Source organism: Mercenaria mercenaria, chromosome 10, assembly GCF_021730395.1.
Source record: "Mercenaria mercenaria strain notata chromosome 10, MADL_Memer_1, whole genome shotgun sequence".
In the NCBI taxonomy this organism is placed as follows: domain Eukaryota; kingdom Metazoa; phylum Mollusca; class Bivalvia; order Venerida; family Veneridae; genus Mercenaria; species Mercenaria mercenaria.
Genome location: NC_069370.1, coordinates 58,234,333 through 58,251,233, shown reverse-complemented (window position 1 = coordinate 58,251,233; position 16,901 = coordinate 58,234,333). Strand labels below are relative to the sequence as shown.

General features: G+C 34.0%; 1 protein-coding gene across 1 annotated transcript in view; it reads left to right on the top strand.

Annotated features, from left to right (window-relative positions):
• The first annotated feature begins 7,262 nt into the window (after positions 1-7,262).
• The window catches only part of LOC123561437 (GTP-binding protein 4-like), a 32,571-nt gene continuing 22,932 nt past the window's right edge, over positions 7,263-16,901 (top strand). Inside the window, exon 1 of the mRNA XM_045353804.2 lies at positions 7,263-7,450. Coding sequence (XP_045209739.2) covers positions 7,403-7,450 — 48 coding nt within the window. The 5' untranslated portion in view covers positions 7,263-7,402. The remainder of the gene's footprint in view (positions 7,451-16,901) is intronic.

Below are 16,901 nucleotides of genomic sequence, written 5' to 3'. Positions count from 1 at the left end.
TTTCCCAGGAAATTAAGTTCCAACAAGACGCTGACCACCTACAGATGAGAAATGGGAACAGGATTGGCAGATGTCATTTCACCCGGAAAAGTGCACTGTCATCAGAATATGTACCAACAAGAACAGAGCGATCAACACCACATACACTCTACAAGGCCAAGTCCTGCAGACCACCGACAGCAGCAAGTACCTAGGAGTCACACTTAGTGAAAATCTGAGCTGGCAGAAGCACGTGAACATCACAACCAGCAAAACCAACAGAACCCTAGGCTTCATTGGCCGCAACCTTGGTGACTGCAGTAAGCAAGTTAAGAGCACTGCATACACAGCTATGGTCAGGCCAACCCTTGAGTATTCTTCCACCGTATGGGACCCGAAGCCTCAAGCGCTGAAGCACAAACTAGGGCAGCTCCAAGGTAAAGCCGCCAGGTGTGTCCATTCAGTATACATGGACCATACACCAGGCTGCTTGACAAAGATGGTGTAAGCCTTAGGCTGGGAGTCACTTGAACACCGGTGTTACCTTGCAAGACTCCCAATGTTATTCAAAACCCATCATCATCTGGTAGAAGTCTCCGGGGCAGCTGAAGCACTTCAGCTTAATGACAGTAAAACCAGGGGCTCAAACTGTTTCAGACAGACAGCGGGTGCAACCGCCATCTACAGGGACTCCTTCCCCCGCACTATTAGCGACTAGAACCACCTCCCGACACGGACCGCTAGCTGACTGCACCACGACAGAGGCATTCCAAGCCAGCCTGGGAACCCGCGCACCTCACCACTAGATGACCAGACATTTTGTAAATAGTTTTAACCTATATGACACTTTTCAACTCTTTTATTTGGCTGCATAGAATTTTACAGAGGGTTTTCGACATTCTGACACCCTTATACCGGATGATGATGATGATTATGATGAGACGCCTTCCAGTAGTGGATTTTGTATTGCATGGCAATACTTCATTCACTTTTTTACACTCAAGTGGCCACAATATTGTTTACTAGGCCAAATCGAAGAAAAATCTTGTTTACACTCTAAAGGCCACATTTTTGCTCAAATCTTCATGAAACTTAGAATGTTTATCTCATCAAAATCTCTGACAAGTTTGAAACTGGGTCATGCGGTGTCAAAAACTGGGTCACTAGGTCAAATATGTTTACACTAGTTGTTATGGTGTGTTACTCAGGTGTGCTACCTAGGGCCATCTTGGCCCTCTTATGTAACTGTTAGTGTTATGTGCCCACCTTTAACAGCTAGATATGCTTTCATAACATTTTCCATAATTGAGGCCATGGCTGAAATTTTATTATCTGAACAGAATTGGAGATATGAGATGCTCTTTAATTAGATGTAACGTTTGTTTATAAGAATAAAATGGTTGGCCTTTGTAACAGGCACTGACCTCAAGATTTTCACTAAAAATTATCTTTCTTTAAAATTTAAGTAATGAACATTTATGGTGGCATATTTCTGCCACGAGATAGCTAGGTAGCTATCGCGATAATCTGTAAACTTTCCAGGAAATGTGTTCATTTTTTCTGAAAACATTTCAGTAATAAACAGTCTTTTCTAGATATTTTTATTCATTTCCTGAAAGTTTTATTGCAAAATTTCGCGTTCATGCTTGGATCGAACTGCCACGAGATGTCGTTAAATATAAAGCTTTATAGTTAAGGCAGTTTACCTCCAGTATCTGTTTACCAAAGCTTTTCAATTTTGAATGGAAAAATTGGTAAAAATTACTAATTTTTATGTTTTTCCATAATATATAATCTCTCATTTACTGAGTTTCAAAGCCTTCTTAAATAGAGCAATAAATTTCTGATACCTAAAAATTTTCCTCGTTTTTGTTGTTGTATGATCAGGAGGTTATCATGCCTTTAAATGTGTTTAGCCTTGAAATAATCATGAGAAAAGAATGTTAAATATCTACAGTAGGAATGCAACAGAAACACTTCATTCTATACAAGTTTTCAAAGTGCGGGAGATGGTAATTTACTGTGCAGTTATCGTTTGGATTAAATGTGTTCATTTTGTTAATATTTTATCATAACAGAAACTTGAAATATTGTTTTAGAAATATGTCCATTTTATAACAATGATTAATAAATTCTTTAGCATGAGCTTACTATGTTTGTTTTCATAATTTTCGATTGATCAGCAAGACTGCTCTTTGGTACAGAAGAAAAAAATGAAAACATTATTTAATAAAATGTAACAAAGTTGTTCTGCACATTTGAAACACTGAAAATGATGGTGTAACTTCATTTATACGTAAAAGATATAATAAAGTCTAGACCGGGCATATAGAAAAGTAAATCAATTATCACATACATTGTATAAATGACAACATTTGTAATAACTGATAAAACCATATCTTTAGTCTTATCTGACATTTCAAAATTAGCAGGTCTCTTTAAACATGGGTCAACGGTTTTTATATTGGCTTATATAGGGATAACCTTTAAAAATTCTTTTCTGAAACCATATGGCCCAGAACTTAGATATTTGGTACATGTATGTGGCATGCTCTAGTGATTCTCTACCAAGATCCCTGGTGTCAGTGTTAGGCCATGCCTTGGTGATCCATTGTTTTAAATAGACTTATTTGTTTTTGAAGCAATTACAAAGAAATTTGGACCACAAGTATAATTAATATTTAATACAGATTTCAATACTCATCTTGACTATAGTCTTAATCGTGACCTATTGGCCTACATTTTTGTTTTTGAAGTTACAGCATAAAAATTTGGACTACATGTATAATTTTTGATACAGATTTCAATACTCATCTTGAATAGTCTTAATCATGACCTACTTGCTTGTTATTGAAGGTACAGCATAGAAATTTAGACCACGTTTTATAACTTTTGATAAAGCTTTCAGTACTCCTCTTTAAAGGCCTAGATTTTGGCAGTTGGCCAAGGGATTTTTGTCTTCACCAACACAGTTGGGGGCTAATGACCATCACAGTATGACTCCAATAAACAAGGGTCATTGTTTATTGGAGAGTCAGTCTACCTTACAAGCGTATCTATTAGTGAGAAGGGGAAAAGATGTAATTTATTTTAAATTAATGAATAATTGATAACTTTTAAAGTTATACTAGTTTTTTTTTTCTATGTAAAGAAAAATATTTGTTGATCAAACACAATAATAAAATAATCAGAAACTTATTTTCACAATAATGAAATAATGAGGAACTTACTTAAAGAAATATGCAAGTTTTATTTTTTCAAATTCTGTCTGGAGAATTGTGATATTTCTGAAAAATGTGACTTTCACTCATCTAAAGCTTGCAGAATACTATATATAACATTTGTATAAATTGAAAAAACAGAATGTGAATTTCAAAGTTACAAAGCAAAGCATGATAAAAGTCCCTTTAGGCATCATACTGAAAATGAAAATCGAGTATAGACGGAACACATTTGTCAGCACAAAGAACTCAGGAAGTTTTCACTGTACTTGTGTTTTATTATCATTATTATTTTCAATATTATTACTTATCTATCATCCTATATGTAATATAATAATAATAATAATAATAATAATGATAATAATATACTAATGATAATATAATAATAATAATAATAATAATTATTATGATTATGATTATTTCTATTATTATTATTTTCATTATTATAACATTAAAGTGATAGTTATTATCATCTACAAAATATCAAAATAATAATTATTATGAAGAAAAATTAACTTCTTTCAACTCCACTGCACACATCTTCATGGTCTAGTTAGTGTCCCTGCTGTGCTAATTGCCCTCTAATCAGTTGCTATTACATAATCACTGATAAGCAGCAGATAAGATGGGAGTTGTGTATTGGATTTGGGGGGGGGGGGGGGGAGACACTTATATAGTAGTGAATCTAGGCCTTTAAAGGCCTAGATTCACTACTATATAAGTGTTCCCTTCCCCCACCCCCCCCCGCCCAAATCCAATATACAACTCCCATCTTATCTGCTGCTTATCAGCGATTATGTAATAGCAACTGATTAGAGGGCAATTAGCACAGCAGGGACCCCAACTAGACCATGAAGATGTGTGCAGTGGAGTTGAAAGGAATTTATTTTTCTTCAGTGAATGTGGAATGATAATATCAATTATTATTTTGGTATTATATAGATGATAATAAGTATTACTTTAATGTTATAATAATGATGATAATAATAATAATAATAATAAATATTATTATTATTATTGTTATTATTATTATTATTACTATTATTATATTACATAAAGGATGATTAAAGATACAGTAATAATATTGAAAATAATAATGATAATAAAATACAAGTATAGTGAAAACTTCAGGAGTTCTTTGTGCTGACAAAATATTTTTCTAATTGGAAACTGGGTTTCTTGTATGCATGTAATCAACATTATTTGAACTTAAAATCATCTATACTGAATTTTCATTTTCAGTATGTTGCCAAAAGTGACTTTTTTTCATTGTTTTCTTTGTGACTTTGAAATGCACATTCTAATTTCAATTTTTAGACATATGTTTTACAGTATTCTGCAAGCTTTAGATGAGTGAAAGTCACAATTTTCTGAAATATCACAATTCTCCGGACAGACTTTGAAAAAATAAAAACTTGCATATATTTCTTTAAGTAAGTTTATCATTATTTCATTATTGTGAAGATAAGTTTCTGATTATCTTATTATTGTGTTTGATCAACAAATATTTTTCTTTACATAGAAATGCCAAAAAAAACCTTGTATAACTTTAAAAGTTATCAATTATATATCAGTTTAAGATAAATTACATTGTTTCCCCTTCTTACTAATTGATACACTTGTATGGTAGACTGACTCTCCAATAAACATTGACCCTTGTTAATTGGAACCATACTGTGATGGTCATTAGCCCCCAACTGTGCTGGTGAAGACAGAAATCCCTTGGCCCACTGCCAAAATCTAGGCCTTTAATGTTCTTAGCCCTGACCTAATGACCTACTTCTTTGTTTTTGAAGGTACAGCACAGAAATTTGGACCACATGTATAACTTTTGATACATGTTGTAGATTTCAATACTCATCTGTAATATTCTTAACCCTAACCTACTGACCTTCTTTCTTGTTTTTGAAGCTACAGTGAAGAGCTTTGGACCACCTGTAAAAAATTTTAAACAGATTTCAGTAGTTATCTTGACTAATCTTTACCATGATCTCACCTAGTTTTCATATTTTTTTTCGAAGCTTTAACAAAGAAATTTGTTTAAGCAAGCAATAAAACTCGGGTGAGCAATATATGGCCATCATGGCCCTCTTGTATACTCAGTTCTGTCAATGAATTTCATCCAGTTAAGTTCCTTGAATAAAGCTGCAGAGCTGCATATGGAGTCAGTCAAAACTTTTAACTTTTGTGTATTGCATTTCTTTAGTGTTTTTTTTTTTCTACTTGTATTTTCCATTTGAGTCCATTGTCAACATGAATACCTAGCAATTTTTCAGCAATTTTTCATTTTCTGTATTTTCAAAGGTTGATTTTCTAATTTGAGAGTTGTAATATGTGAGTTTACTGATTTTATATGTCTTGATGACAAGTTCATTGCCTTGGTCTTTTGAGCATTTAATAACATTGCATTCTGAACACCAAATGTTTACACTGTCAAGGTCAGCTTGCAGGCTACCATTGACTTGTTTTGCTGTATAATCTGAATTTGATAAAGTTGTGTCATCTGCAAACATGTCAGAAAATTTTACATGTAGCGGTAAAGCATAATGACATTTATGTAAATAACAAAAAGGGGGGACCAAGAACAGATCCCTGAGGTACTCTAGACAGGACCTCTGCTGGCGCAGATAAATTAAATTACCTTAGACACATACTTTCTGAGATCTGCCAGAGAGATATGATGAGATCCAAGCTACTGTTTCTTGAGATATTTGGTAGTATTTGAGCATATTTCAAGTAGAATTTTGTGATGTAGTGATAGTAGGTTTATAGGCCACTTCCAACAGCCTTGCTGTTGGGTTAACCCTTTAGCGACATGGTTGAGTGTCCGCCTACAGATCTCAAGGTCCGGAGTTAGAGCCCCAGTAGGGACCTTGGTATATTTTCTCTCCCAGGATTTACTTTAATGGTGTCAGAAGTGTTTGACGGACTCATGCGGTGAGCATGGAGTGTCAGTCTGAAGAGCTGGTAAGCTCTGAAAAGTAAAGGGGGAGAAGTGTAGTGATAGTAGGTTTATAGGCCACTTCCAACAGCCTTGCTGTTGGGTTAACCCTTTAGCCACGTGGTTGAGCGTCCGCCTACAGATCTCGAGGTCCAGAGTTGGAGCTCCAGTAGGGACCTTGGTATATTTTCTCTCCCGGGGTTTACTTTAGTGATTTATTGAAGGCAGTGGCTAGGTAGCCGGTTCCGGCTACCTAGACTAAAGGTCTAGGTAGCCGGCTCTATATATACATATCGTATATGAACATGTAAGTAAAGTTAGCCGGCTTTAATAAACTGTATCTATAAAAGATTATTTATAAGGATCATTATATTAGTTAAATAAATTACATTTCTTGTGATGTATTATTTGTGTTTTACCTGTTTATTTTGCCACATTTACGCACTCATATCACATGTTATGTCATGATGTCATGTTTGTTATGTTAAAACGTACTCGATACATATTCAAGATACAGTGATTCATTCTTAAAAGAAAACAGAACAAACAGTTAAAAAAGGCAAAACAAAGAGCAGTGCGTAAATACAGCGAAATAAACAGGTCAATCACAAATAGAAATAATAAGTCACAAAAATGTAATTTATTTAACTAATAAAATGATCCTTTATAACAAAGTTTATCAAAGCCGGCTACCTTGACTTACGTGTTCATTTATTATATGTATATATATAGAGCTGGCTACCTAGACCTTTAGTCTAGGTAGCCGGAACCGGCTACGTAGACCTTTGGTCTACCTAGCCACTGCCTTTATTAAATCGTGACCCCCCACTTTTCTTTTGATTTTTATTCAGCGCTGACAATATTCTCGAGAAAATGTAAGTTGCAGACACTTAAATGGGTCCTGATGTGTGCTGCGGCCAGTCGATTTTTATATAGAATAGGAAAAAACAGCTATTTAGTGTGTTGTAACCATAAAGAAGAGCAGCAATTTAGTGTGTTATAACCTTAATTAACAAAAACGTTATTATCAAGGAGTTTTGTAAAAGAAATTAACAATTTATTCAATAACGAAACATTTAATCCCTCTAATTATTATTTTTATTTATTTTTTATTAAATTGTTTACATTTGCTGCACAGAGCTGTGCACGTGGATTTCAACTTCCGGAATCAACAAATTCACATTTTTATATGTGACAAAGTTTTCTGGTTTTGATGAAATGATCTAATACTATTGTAACAAGAACTAAACACAGTTTTATTATGTCGCATTACAATTTTAAGAAAATCACTGTTGTGCCAACAGCGAAGGTAAATTTAGACAAAGTCATATGTTTTCGCGACGTTTAATTTTCAGATTCCTGACAGTTTTTTTTTATTTTGTGGATGATTTAAATAGCTACTGGCGGGCTAGACTTTAGAATCTGTCCGTAGATATTCTCGTTATTTGGGCATTCTTTTATTTATCGATATGGTAGCATATATTTTCCTCGCCAGGTTTAGAAAATGCGGGGGGTGTGGGGGGCAGCAGCCCCCCAATTATGAAATATACAAACTAAAAAGCCTTACCTTTATTTAAACCATACAGGTACTGGATATTGCAAATTATGCAGATTTTACCTACGGACAGATTCTAAAAGTGCTCCCTACTGGCGTTAAGGACTTTAAGCCACAGAAATGAAAACGGGCAATCAACCGGATTATAAAATAAGGGCGATTAGAACTTCAGACAGGGCATTTCCTGCCTTTCATTCATAAAATTAAGGCAGTGGCTAGAGAACCGGAATCGGTTCCCAAGACTGCGAACTTATTCGTCCGGAACCGGTTCTCTAAGCAAAATACCGTGCATAGGCTAGGGAACCGGAATTTTATTTCTAAGCATAATGCTGCCGAATTCCACATTGTTTCTTGGTAAGTGTCATGCATATTATTATCTTAATTAATTTTACTATTCCCTTGCATTTAACTGCGTTTACTGTCTCCAAAAGTGTACTCGCCGCATACCGTAATAATTCTATTTATAGCCCGGGCGTTTATTAGAAACACGGTCGGCTCAAAAGTTGGGGATGGGCGAATAATAGAGACAAATCACCAGCAAACATTCAAAATCTTGATGTAATATTTATTTTAAAATGTACCGGTGACTATAAGAAAGTAATGATGTGATAGTCGTACAAAAATCGATAACGGCCGTACGATATCGGTACTATAACCGGCCAAGCTAAACTCACAAGATACATGATTAAATTTAATTTATTCTGTCGTGAATATAGTATTAAGTATTTTTGTTCGTGATTGTGTCATTTTCAAGCAAATTAAAAAAACACCCTATTGTTTTAGATCAAAGCACCTTGAATCCAGTATTGATTAAATTTCCCTTGCGGGACCCCTGTTTCGAAATGTCAGACTAGTGACGTGACGTAATTACGAAAAGCGCGCGCCTTTGCATTAGCACATGTTTACCTGGGTCAATACACATTACATGTATATATGAATATGGCGGCATGTGTGTTAGTTTCAGTTAAAGCAGCCATAAAAGGTTATCATGTTCATAAAATTAATCATCCTTTCGGAACTATACTGACATGCATATTAGAACCTGAAAACAAACACAGTGATAGTGCTATTGTTCGTGCAAGGAGCGGGCATTGAAATACTGTGTTCCTATAAAATATACGGAATTAAAGACAAGAAAAGTGATGTACGCTCGTACATCAGAAGGGAAATAAGAAAACTCGCTGTTTAACTGATAAAAGGTAGGATTATTTTCTAAGATTCATAGGATGGGCGCTTATTAGATAACATCGTATTTTTGATTTTTTTCTTAAAAAAGGCCGTTTTTTTTAAAAAAAGTCGGGACTGGGCGTTAATTAGAGCATGGGCTATAAATAGAATTATTACGGTATATACCGTGTCTGCCTTATTGGAATGATATAAACTAGTACGAATAAATGCGTGAACTATACTTTGCAGTTTTTAAATGTTATTAAATTTTACTTTCAACTTTTACTAAAATAATATTGGTTTGTATTTGCGTCATTACATGTTTATAGATGAACAAATTAATTTAATTGCCCTTAAAACTTCATACAGATTCTTTAAATAATGGTTTGTAACACCTCGGCATTTCCCGTTCAAAGATATGTAATCAATACTAATTAACAGAAATTACTTAATTTGTTTTAATTGTTTCTTTTATTGTCTTACATCTTTTAAGTTTAAATTTCAAGTTTATTTCGGCTTTCGCATTCATTCATAGTAGTTTATTTTATCATTCCAATATGGCGGACAGTATGCGGCGAGTACACTTCTGGAGACACAGTAAACACAAATAAATAACAGGGCATAGCTTGCTGAAATAGTAAAATTAATTAACTTATTAAGATAAGAACATGCACATGATACTTACGAAAAGAAACAAAGTGAATTTCGCCAGTTTATGCATAGAAATAAAATTCCGGTTCCCTAGCCTATGCACGGTACTTTGGCTAGAGAACCGGTTCCGGACGAATAAGTTTGCTGTCTAGGGAACCGATTCAGGTTCTCTAGCCAGATGGAAGATTATCTCATCCCCTTGTCCAACTAATTGTAAGCGAATCACGATATTGTGAGGTTATTAATAAAACCCGGCCCGGCCCAGACCACGGAAATAGCCGATTCCGATTGTACGGAAACCACCGGAAACTTACGGACTGAAGGCTAATATAATTACGAATGGTGATACCGTCATCTTAATCAAGGCAAATTTATGTGTATTTTATTTCATTATTACAAAAGTAGAAGCAAAGTATTTAATATTGACGATACGTATGTTTGATGAAGTATTGCACTTGACATAAGCAAATACCTAAAATAACAAGATATTTGAATCACACTCAATCAAAGAAGTAATACGTTCGGCAGTCGATGTGTCATTTTGTGTACCGGACAGACATGAGATAGCAGTTTGCAGGATACTTTCAACAGAACTTGACAGGCTAGTTAATGGTACGTCGTTATTTCACACCTAACGATGTGACACTAGGTTGTGTAGTACGGCGAAGGGTCTATACCGTGCACTGGAAGTATTTATAAAATTTGGTTGCCCGACCAAGATAACGTTTTAGCATAAGTATTAATTTAATAAAAAATATCTTGCCTTAGGGAACATATGAATATAAACACTCTTATATTAAGGTTGTTTGCATTGATAAGTACACATTTTGCGAAAATTAACTAGAAATGTAAGTTTATGAAATTATTATTATGCTCCTTTTGCCTATCTCGGTTGCGCAACCAAGTAGATCGAAAATAGATGAACTTGAAGCTATGCGCTGTTTTCATACTTGCCATTTGTTTCAGGTTGTTGAAGTATTCAAATTTGAATATAAAACTATAAATTATATCAAAAGCTAAAAAAATAGTCCACTTTTTACATTATTTCATATTAAAGGGAGGCAATTACAAAATTTCATAAAAAGTATCAAAGTAAACATTGCCAGAAGAGGTATAACTCTATGTAATAGGTCTTTGTTCCTGAAATACAAGAAAACTAAAAAAAAATATCATAAAATGTTGCTCAAATGATAAATCATATGATTTAGCTTTAAACAAAACCGGGTGATATGTATGGAGATGATACCCGGAGTTACAGTAAGTTGTAGAAATGAATGAAGTGGAGTATACAATATGAAAGATCGGTCGCAAAGTTTCGAACGAGCTTTCGTGTTTTACTGCTAACGTTATTTTTGTTTTTAGATTATTTAATTTTTGATTTCTCTTTCTTTTATATTTGAAATAATACTAGCATATCTTTTTAACACAGAATTAAAAAAAAAACGGTCGGACTACGAACTATTTCAGCCTATGCTTATACAACTATGCACACAATGTTAACTTTTTTGTTTTTAAAATGAACATTTTAAAGCATGGATTATAAATGTGTGCAATTCAGATGTTAAATTATTATACACCACACAATGTCCAACACAATTTTCCCATTAGTTTAACTTGAATAATATATCATATTTACAAGCGTTTTTATATCTCGTGCGCAAAATCGTTATTTTCAATTTCTGCGCATGTGATATTATACAATAATTGCCTTTTGGTGAGGTCGATATGAGTCGCGCCATGAGAAAACCAACATCCGCGCAGTCTGGTCAGGATCCATGCTGTTTGCTAACGGTTTCTCTAATCGCAATAGACATTGTTGGTTTTCTCATGGCGTGGCTCATATGTGGATTTATTGGCCTGATAAAAGCAATATCAACCTCGGGCGAATTTATCGACTTGATATCGCTTTAACAGGTCGATAAATCCACATATCGACCACACATAAAAGGCGACAATTGTTTTATTATTAAATCCAGCCTACTCATAAGTATAAACATTAGATACAAATGTCTGCAGCCTTAGGTCATCTTTCGTGGTTAATTGTATACGACGTCGCATTGTTTTAACGTAATAACGTGTGGACGTCACAGCTGGAGGTCAATACGTGTGTTTGGCTCCGCCTTCGAGAAAATACGACTTTTTATCGTTGAGCATGTGACTACATCTAGAACAATGGAAAGGACTATAAATATAGATTTAATGATAAAAACAATAATTTCATATCACATGCGCAACAACGCTATTTTGTTTTTCTGCGCATGTGATATTACATTTTCATGTCTCCCTATGAGAGATCGATACTTTCGTACTGATTAAAAGACGATGCGCTTATTTATACATAGGATTAAATTACTTTATCTTGTGTTCATACATGTGTGAACCCGGCCTATTTTTCTTTTCTGCTTTTGAACGATTTGTTCTACATGCAAAATTTTGAAAACAATTTTTCATCAAATATTAAACTGAAACTATCACCATCAGATTGGAAATTAACTTACTACTAACTACTACGAAAATGAGTGCTCTCATTATATGTTCCGTAGTTATCGCCGTTTTTCGAATGTTACTGCTGCTGATTTTGTTGAAGTATATCCATAAATACAGCGATATATAACCTCAAGACTATACCTATACAGCAAAGTCGCGACAATTTCTAAGTGCTTACTAGTAAAGCCTCCTTAATTCTGTCTTCATTATTTGGTAAGTAATAACTTTTTAATGTTAAATAAATCATTTCATTAATTTTTCGGTATAATAAAATAAATAATGTATTCCTGAGAGGGTGATCCCTCGAAATAACTCTATCCATGACTAATATTTTTCAATGCGACAATTGTAAGTTACTGTAGAGAAAGAGTTTAGTATTTAAAATGTAAATGTATAATACAATGTTGACGAAAATGGGCTTAAAATCCCAAAAGGCCACAACAGGAAATACAGTTCTTCCCGGCTAATTCTGACTTTTAAGTTGGTCGGGACTTTGATATGCACAGTCAAAATTTTCCTAGCGCCGCAGCATGAAAATGAACCTGGTAGTCATTTTATAATTTTATTTCATTCAAAAACATTTCAGGAACATTTTCAGAAAATAAAAGATACATACTGAGTGGCGAACGATCAGTAAAATGTTTAATAAGAAGTACTATATTATGTTTTTCATTACGCCGCTTTTGTGTGTAACATGTATTCAGGTATACACGCGTAACAATAAAGATCGGAAAGAAATCGAAAATGGCTAACAAAATAAGAATATAATTAAAATGAAATTTATGCTGCTATAAACTTTTTTTGGTGATTAACTTATATTTCCCTTAGATACAAGCATTTGTATGTAAAAATTGAGTGTGCAATAGCTACGCATGAAAATAGGAGAAAATTAAGACAATACCGCGAAAACGAAGGAGACCCCTGTTTAGTTTTCGCTCATATTACAATTCAAATTTTTTTTTTATCATAATTGTATTTGTGAAAAAAAAGAACACACTACTTAGTCATTCCGTTTGAAAATATATAGGTTTCAGTGGGCATGTTATACCAAATGAAACATAATTACTTTTTGGATATAATGGACAACCCAAAAAATGAATTAATCTCCGTAAAAACAGAAACGTCACAACTATATATATTTAGGGTTAAGCTAAAATGTGATTTCTCGACGCCATTTGCGTAAGAAGTACGAATTTTACCTTTTCAATACAATGTAATATCGGGTGAAGATCAACTTTTACTATTATTTAAACAAGTTATGAAGGATGCAACTTGTTTTGGAAAATCCCGTTCATTACACCTTCTTTACCGTAAAGTTGAAAAAAATATGTAAGGTTAAAACTTTTCTGAGATGCTTTATGGATTTGGCCACGCATGGACAGTTTAACAAACCATTTTAGCTGGAGAATTACACTCAGATCCTTCGTAAAAAAAAACTGCAAACTATCGTACAATTACTCTGTATATATATATATATAGAGAGAGAGAGAGAGAGAGAGAGAGAGAGAGAGAGAGTTTAATTTGCCTACCAGTGAAAAACTCACAAAACGGTTTGGTTCTACCAGTGAAAAACTCACAAAACGTAGGGTCTCGGAATGCGACAGTATTAAAGCTGCTCAATATAGATCAAAATACAGTTCACTTCCGGTGTGGTCACGTGACCATAGTAAAGTAAGCACTGTTAGAGTAAATCGTCTGCAGTACACTGTGATATTGATAAATTTACAAAAAGAAAAAAATCTTAATGAAGAAATTTGTGAGATTTGAAGAAACAACATCCATTCAAAGTTTTATTTTGCTTTTTCCAGACTTATTTGTAAATTATGATTAGCGGGCTCAAACGATTCTTCTGTTGTTATGTATCAAAAATGCCGAGCACTAGCAAACTGACTGAAAGGGCATTCTGTATACAATAATATATCAAATCAACCTAAATAAATTGCAAAGTTTTGCAAGATATGTCTAACCATTGAAGTTTAATCTTGAAGTATCTAAATGCATAATCTGAAAGTGTAGAGCATTGGTAAATATCCAAACGAACCTTAACAAGTTTTTACTTGGTCTTTTTTCACGAAACAGTGTGAATCGTTCTATTTATTGAGTGCAGTTAAATGGTAATTTTGTTCCCATTTAAAAGATTTCTTTTTTGCGTCGAGTTTTGGTTCACCAACTAATGTGAAATACACTCGATGACTGCTTCCTGGAAACTAACCAGTACTCGCACCGAAAGTAGGGACTGTTGGAGTCACGGTCAAAATCCGCTGACAGGATTCGACCCCGCGACCTCCGGATTACGATACATATGTACAAAAATGAAAAAAGGTAAAATTTGTATCTCGATTCTACTCTATATAGTTTTGAACTAATTTGAATATAACTTAAGTAAGTCAGTTTATTCAGAGATTACTTGCAAACTTGAAAAAAAAAGAATAAAAAAGATGTTAAAACATCATAGCAACCTGCCGAATATGAAATCGATTATCGAAAGTGCAAAGACTATGCCACAAACTGCAATGTACCACAATATATTCAATGTGTGACTTTCATCGTACGCCAATTCAGTCGACTAAGTTCAAGAGATACTCAGAATACTGCGTGAACAAACCTATCTCAGTATTTGTTTCTTTATATTTATACAGGAATATTTTAAGAATATGGGGTACCGTGTGTAAAACGTTTCATTCTTCGTGCGTAATCGGTATCCCGACCTATCCTAATTTTTTTACATGACCCTAAATGTTTTATGGTCGTTGAGATTTTTTAAAAACTTTTTAATAAAAAGTTTTAAAAAACTGCTCATTCTATTCTCTAAAAATTGTCAGTGATATTAGAAATTATTCGTATTCATTTTTTTTTTTGACATAAAAATAATTTCCGGAAAGTCTCATTGAATAAAGAAGTATAAAAAAAACCTGCCTATGTACTACCTATTTTTTAGGCATGTTACCGGACACAAAGAATTATTTAGGATTTGGGAATGCACAGGTGAAACAAAAACTCTTTGAGGCCAGAGAGGAATTCCTTTCTTCGAAATATAACAACTTTTTGGACAAAACGTGATTATAAAATAATATATAATGATAACGATACAAAATTTCGGGAACTAATTAGAAGGCTCGTCAAAACAATGCTATGTATAACGACTTCCTGTGTACAAGTTTACAAATTATATTAAGACGTTTTTGCAACCAGAAAGAACACACAGTCTTAACCCATTCATCAAAGAAATTCCTCGCGGGCATCATAAAGTTCAGTGTTTTTTTCTAAATTCTAACTAAGTAAGTTGATATCGGCACGATATCATTCGTAATTATATTAGCCTTCAGTCCGTAAGTTTCCGGTGGTTTCCGTACAATCGGAATCGGCTATTTCCGTGGTTTGGGCCGGGCCGGGCCGGGTTTTATTAATAACCATATTGTGATAATTTTTGCACAGGTTAATATCTCCTCCATGTACAACCCGCTTACCATTCAAAACAGTGCGGAAAGTTTTCCTTCTATGTGTATATAACCAGCGACGCAAATCGCGTCACTAACTTTGGAGGCTTCAAATAAATATTCACACTAAAAATTACTTGTCTGGAAAGCTCATTCCAAATACAATCATTATATGTGGTAACTAATGAGAAAACCTCCGTTTTGTAGGCAAAACACTTCTAAACGCTATGTATGCCAGTGTGTTTTCCGCTTACTCTGTTGAATTTTTACCTCGGTCATGTGAAGGTTTGTGTGTATCCAGGGATTTTTTTACCATTTCAAACCTGGGGCCCGGGACCCAGTCAGTTGGGAAAAATGGCGCGTACGTAATACCTGAAAATTGGGAAATTTCAAAAATAAGGTTTACCATTATATATTAATTTAATTCAGCATTGTATGTCAAATTACAAATAAAAGTCAACTAAATTGCTCAAAGAAAGTAAAAAAAAACCTCTCAAGTCAAAGAAGGGTCAGTAAAACCTTCAGTTTTCGCTGGGTTAATACCAGCTTCACTGGTGTACAGTGTTTAATCCAATGTTTTATATCCGGGCTTGGTCCGAGTGTTTGTTTAATTCCTCATCGGCGTTCGCTTATCTTAGCAAATCCTGGGATTTTATCGCGGTGGGCTATTTCTCAGCACTGTTAGCAGCATAAGTTTTTATGACTTTATTTATATAATATTTACTATTTATTACTCAATATATTTTCATTTCCGGGAAAAAAAATTGGCGAGCCACGGGTCACGTATATGTACGGAACATAGAACAGTTCGCAAGATTTAATCGAATCGGTAATTGAGCGGTTATTCGATTAAATTAGGAACAGCGCTAACTCGATTAAAAATAAAAAACAAGAGTCAAAACAAAAAATCGGTAATCTGAAAATTGAAATTACCACAAAATTGTTAGTTTTTGGCAGATATTTGGGAAATTTAAACCTCAAAATTGGAAAAATAAGCATCATTCCTTATTTTAGATTTTTTTCAAACAAACTTCATATACATGTTCACCAGTATGAGGTTATGGGGCCCATCAAGTTTCAGACAGATTGCCCAAGTAACACCAGAGTTATGGCCCTTAGAAGTTTCTAGTGTTAACTATAATATTATAGGGTACTATAGATCTATAGATATGGCAATTTCTGCATCATAACTTTTTATATATTTGACCTTGAACTGTGAAACATTAACAGAATTTAGAGTACTATAATGTGGTTGTGCACAGACAATTTTGTATGGATTTCTTTTGTAACTTCAGAGTTAATGCCCTTTAATTGTCTAAAAATCCACATATTTGTACATAACAAACTTACCATTTGGCAGAATTTCATTAAATTTCTTTCATTTTTTTCTGTGAACATTTATGATAAACATGTGATTAGTTGCGCACCCACACCTGGTCACCCACTTGCCTTGGTCACACCTC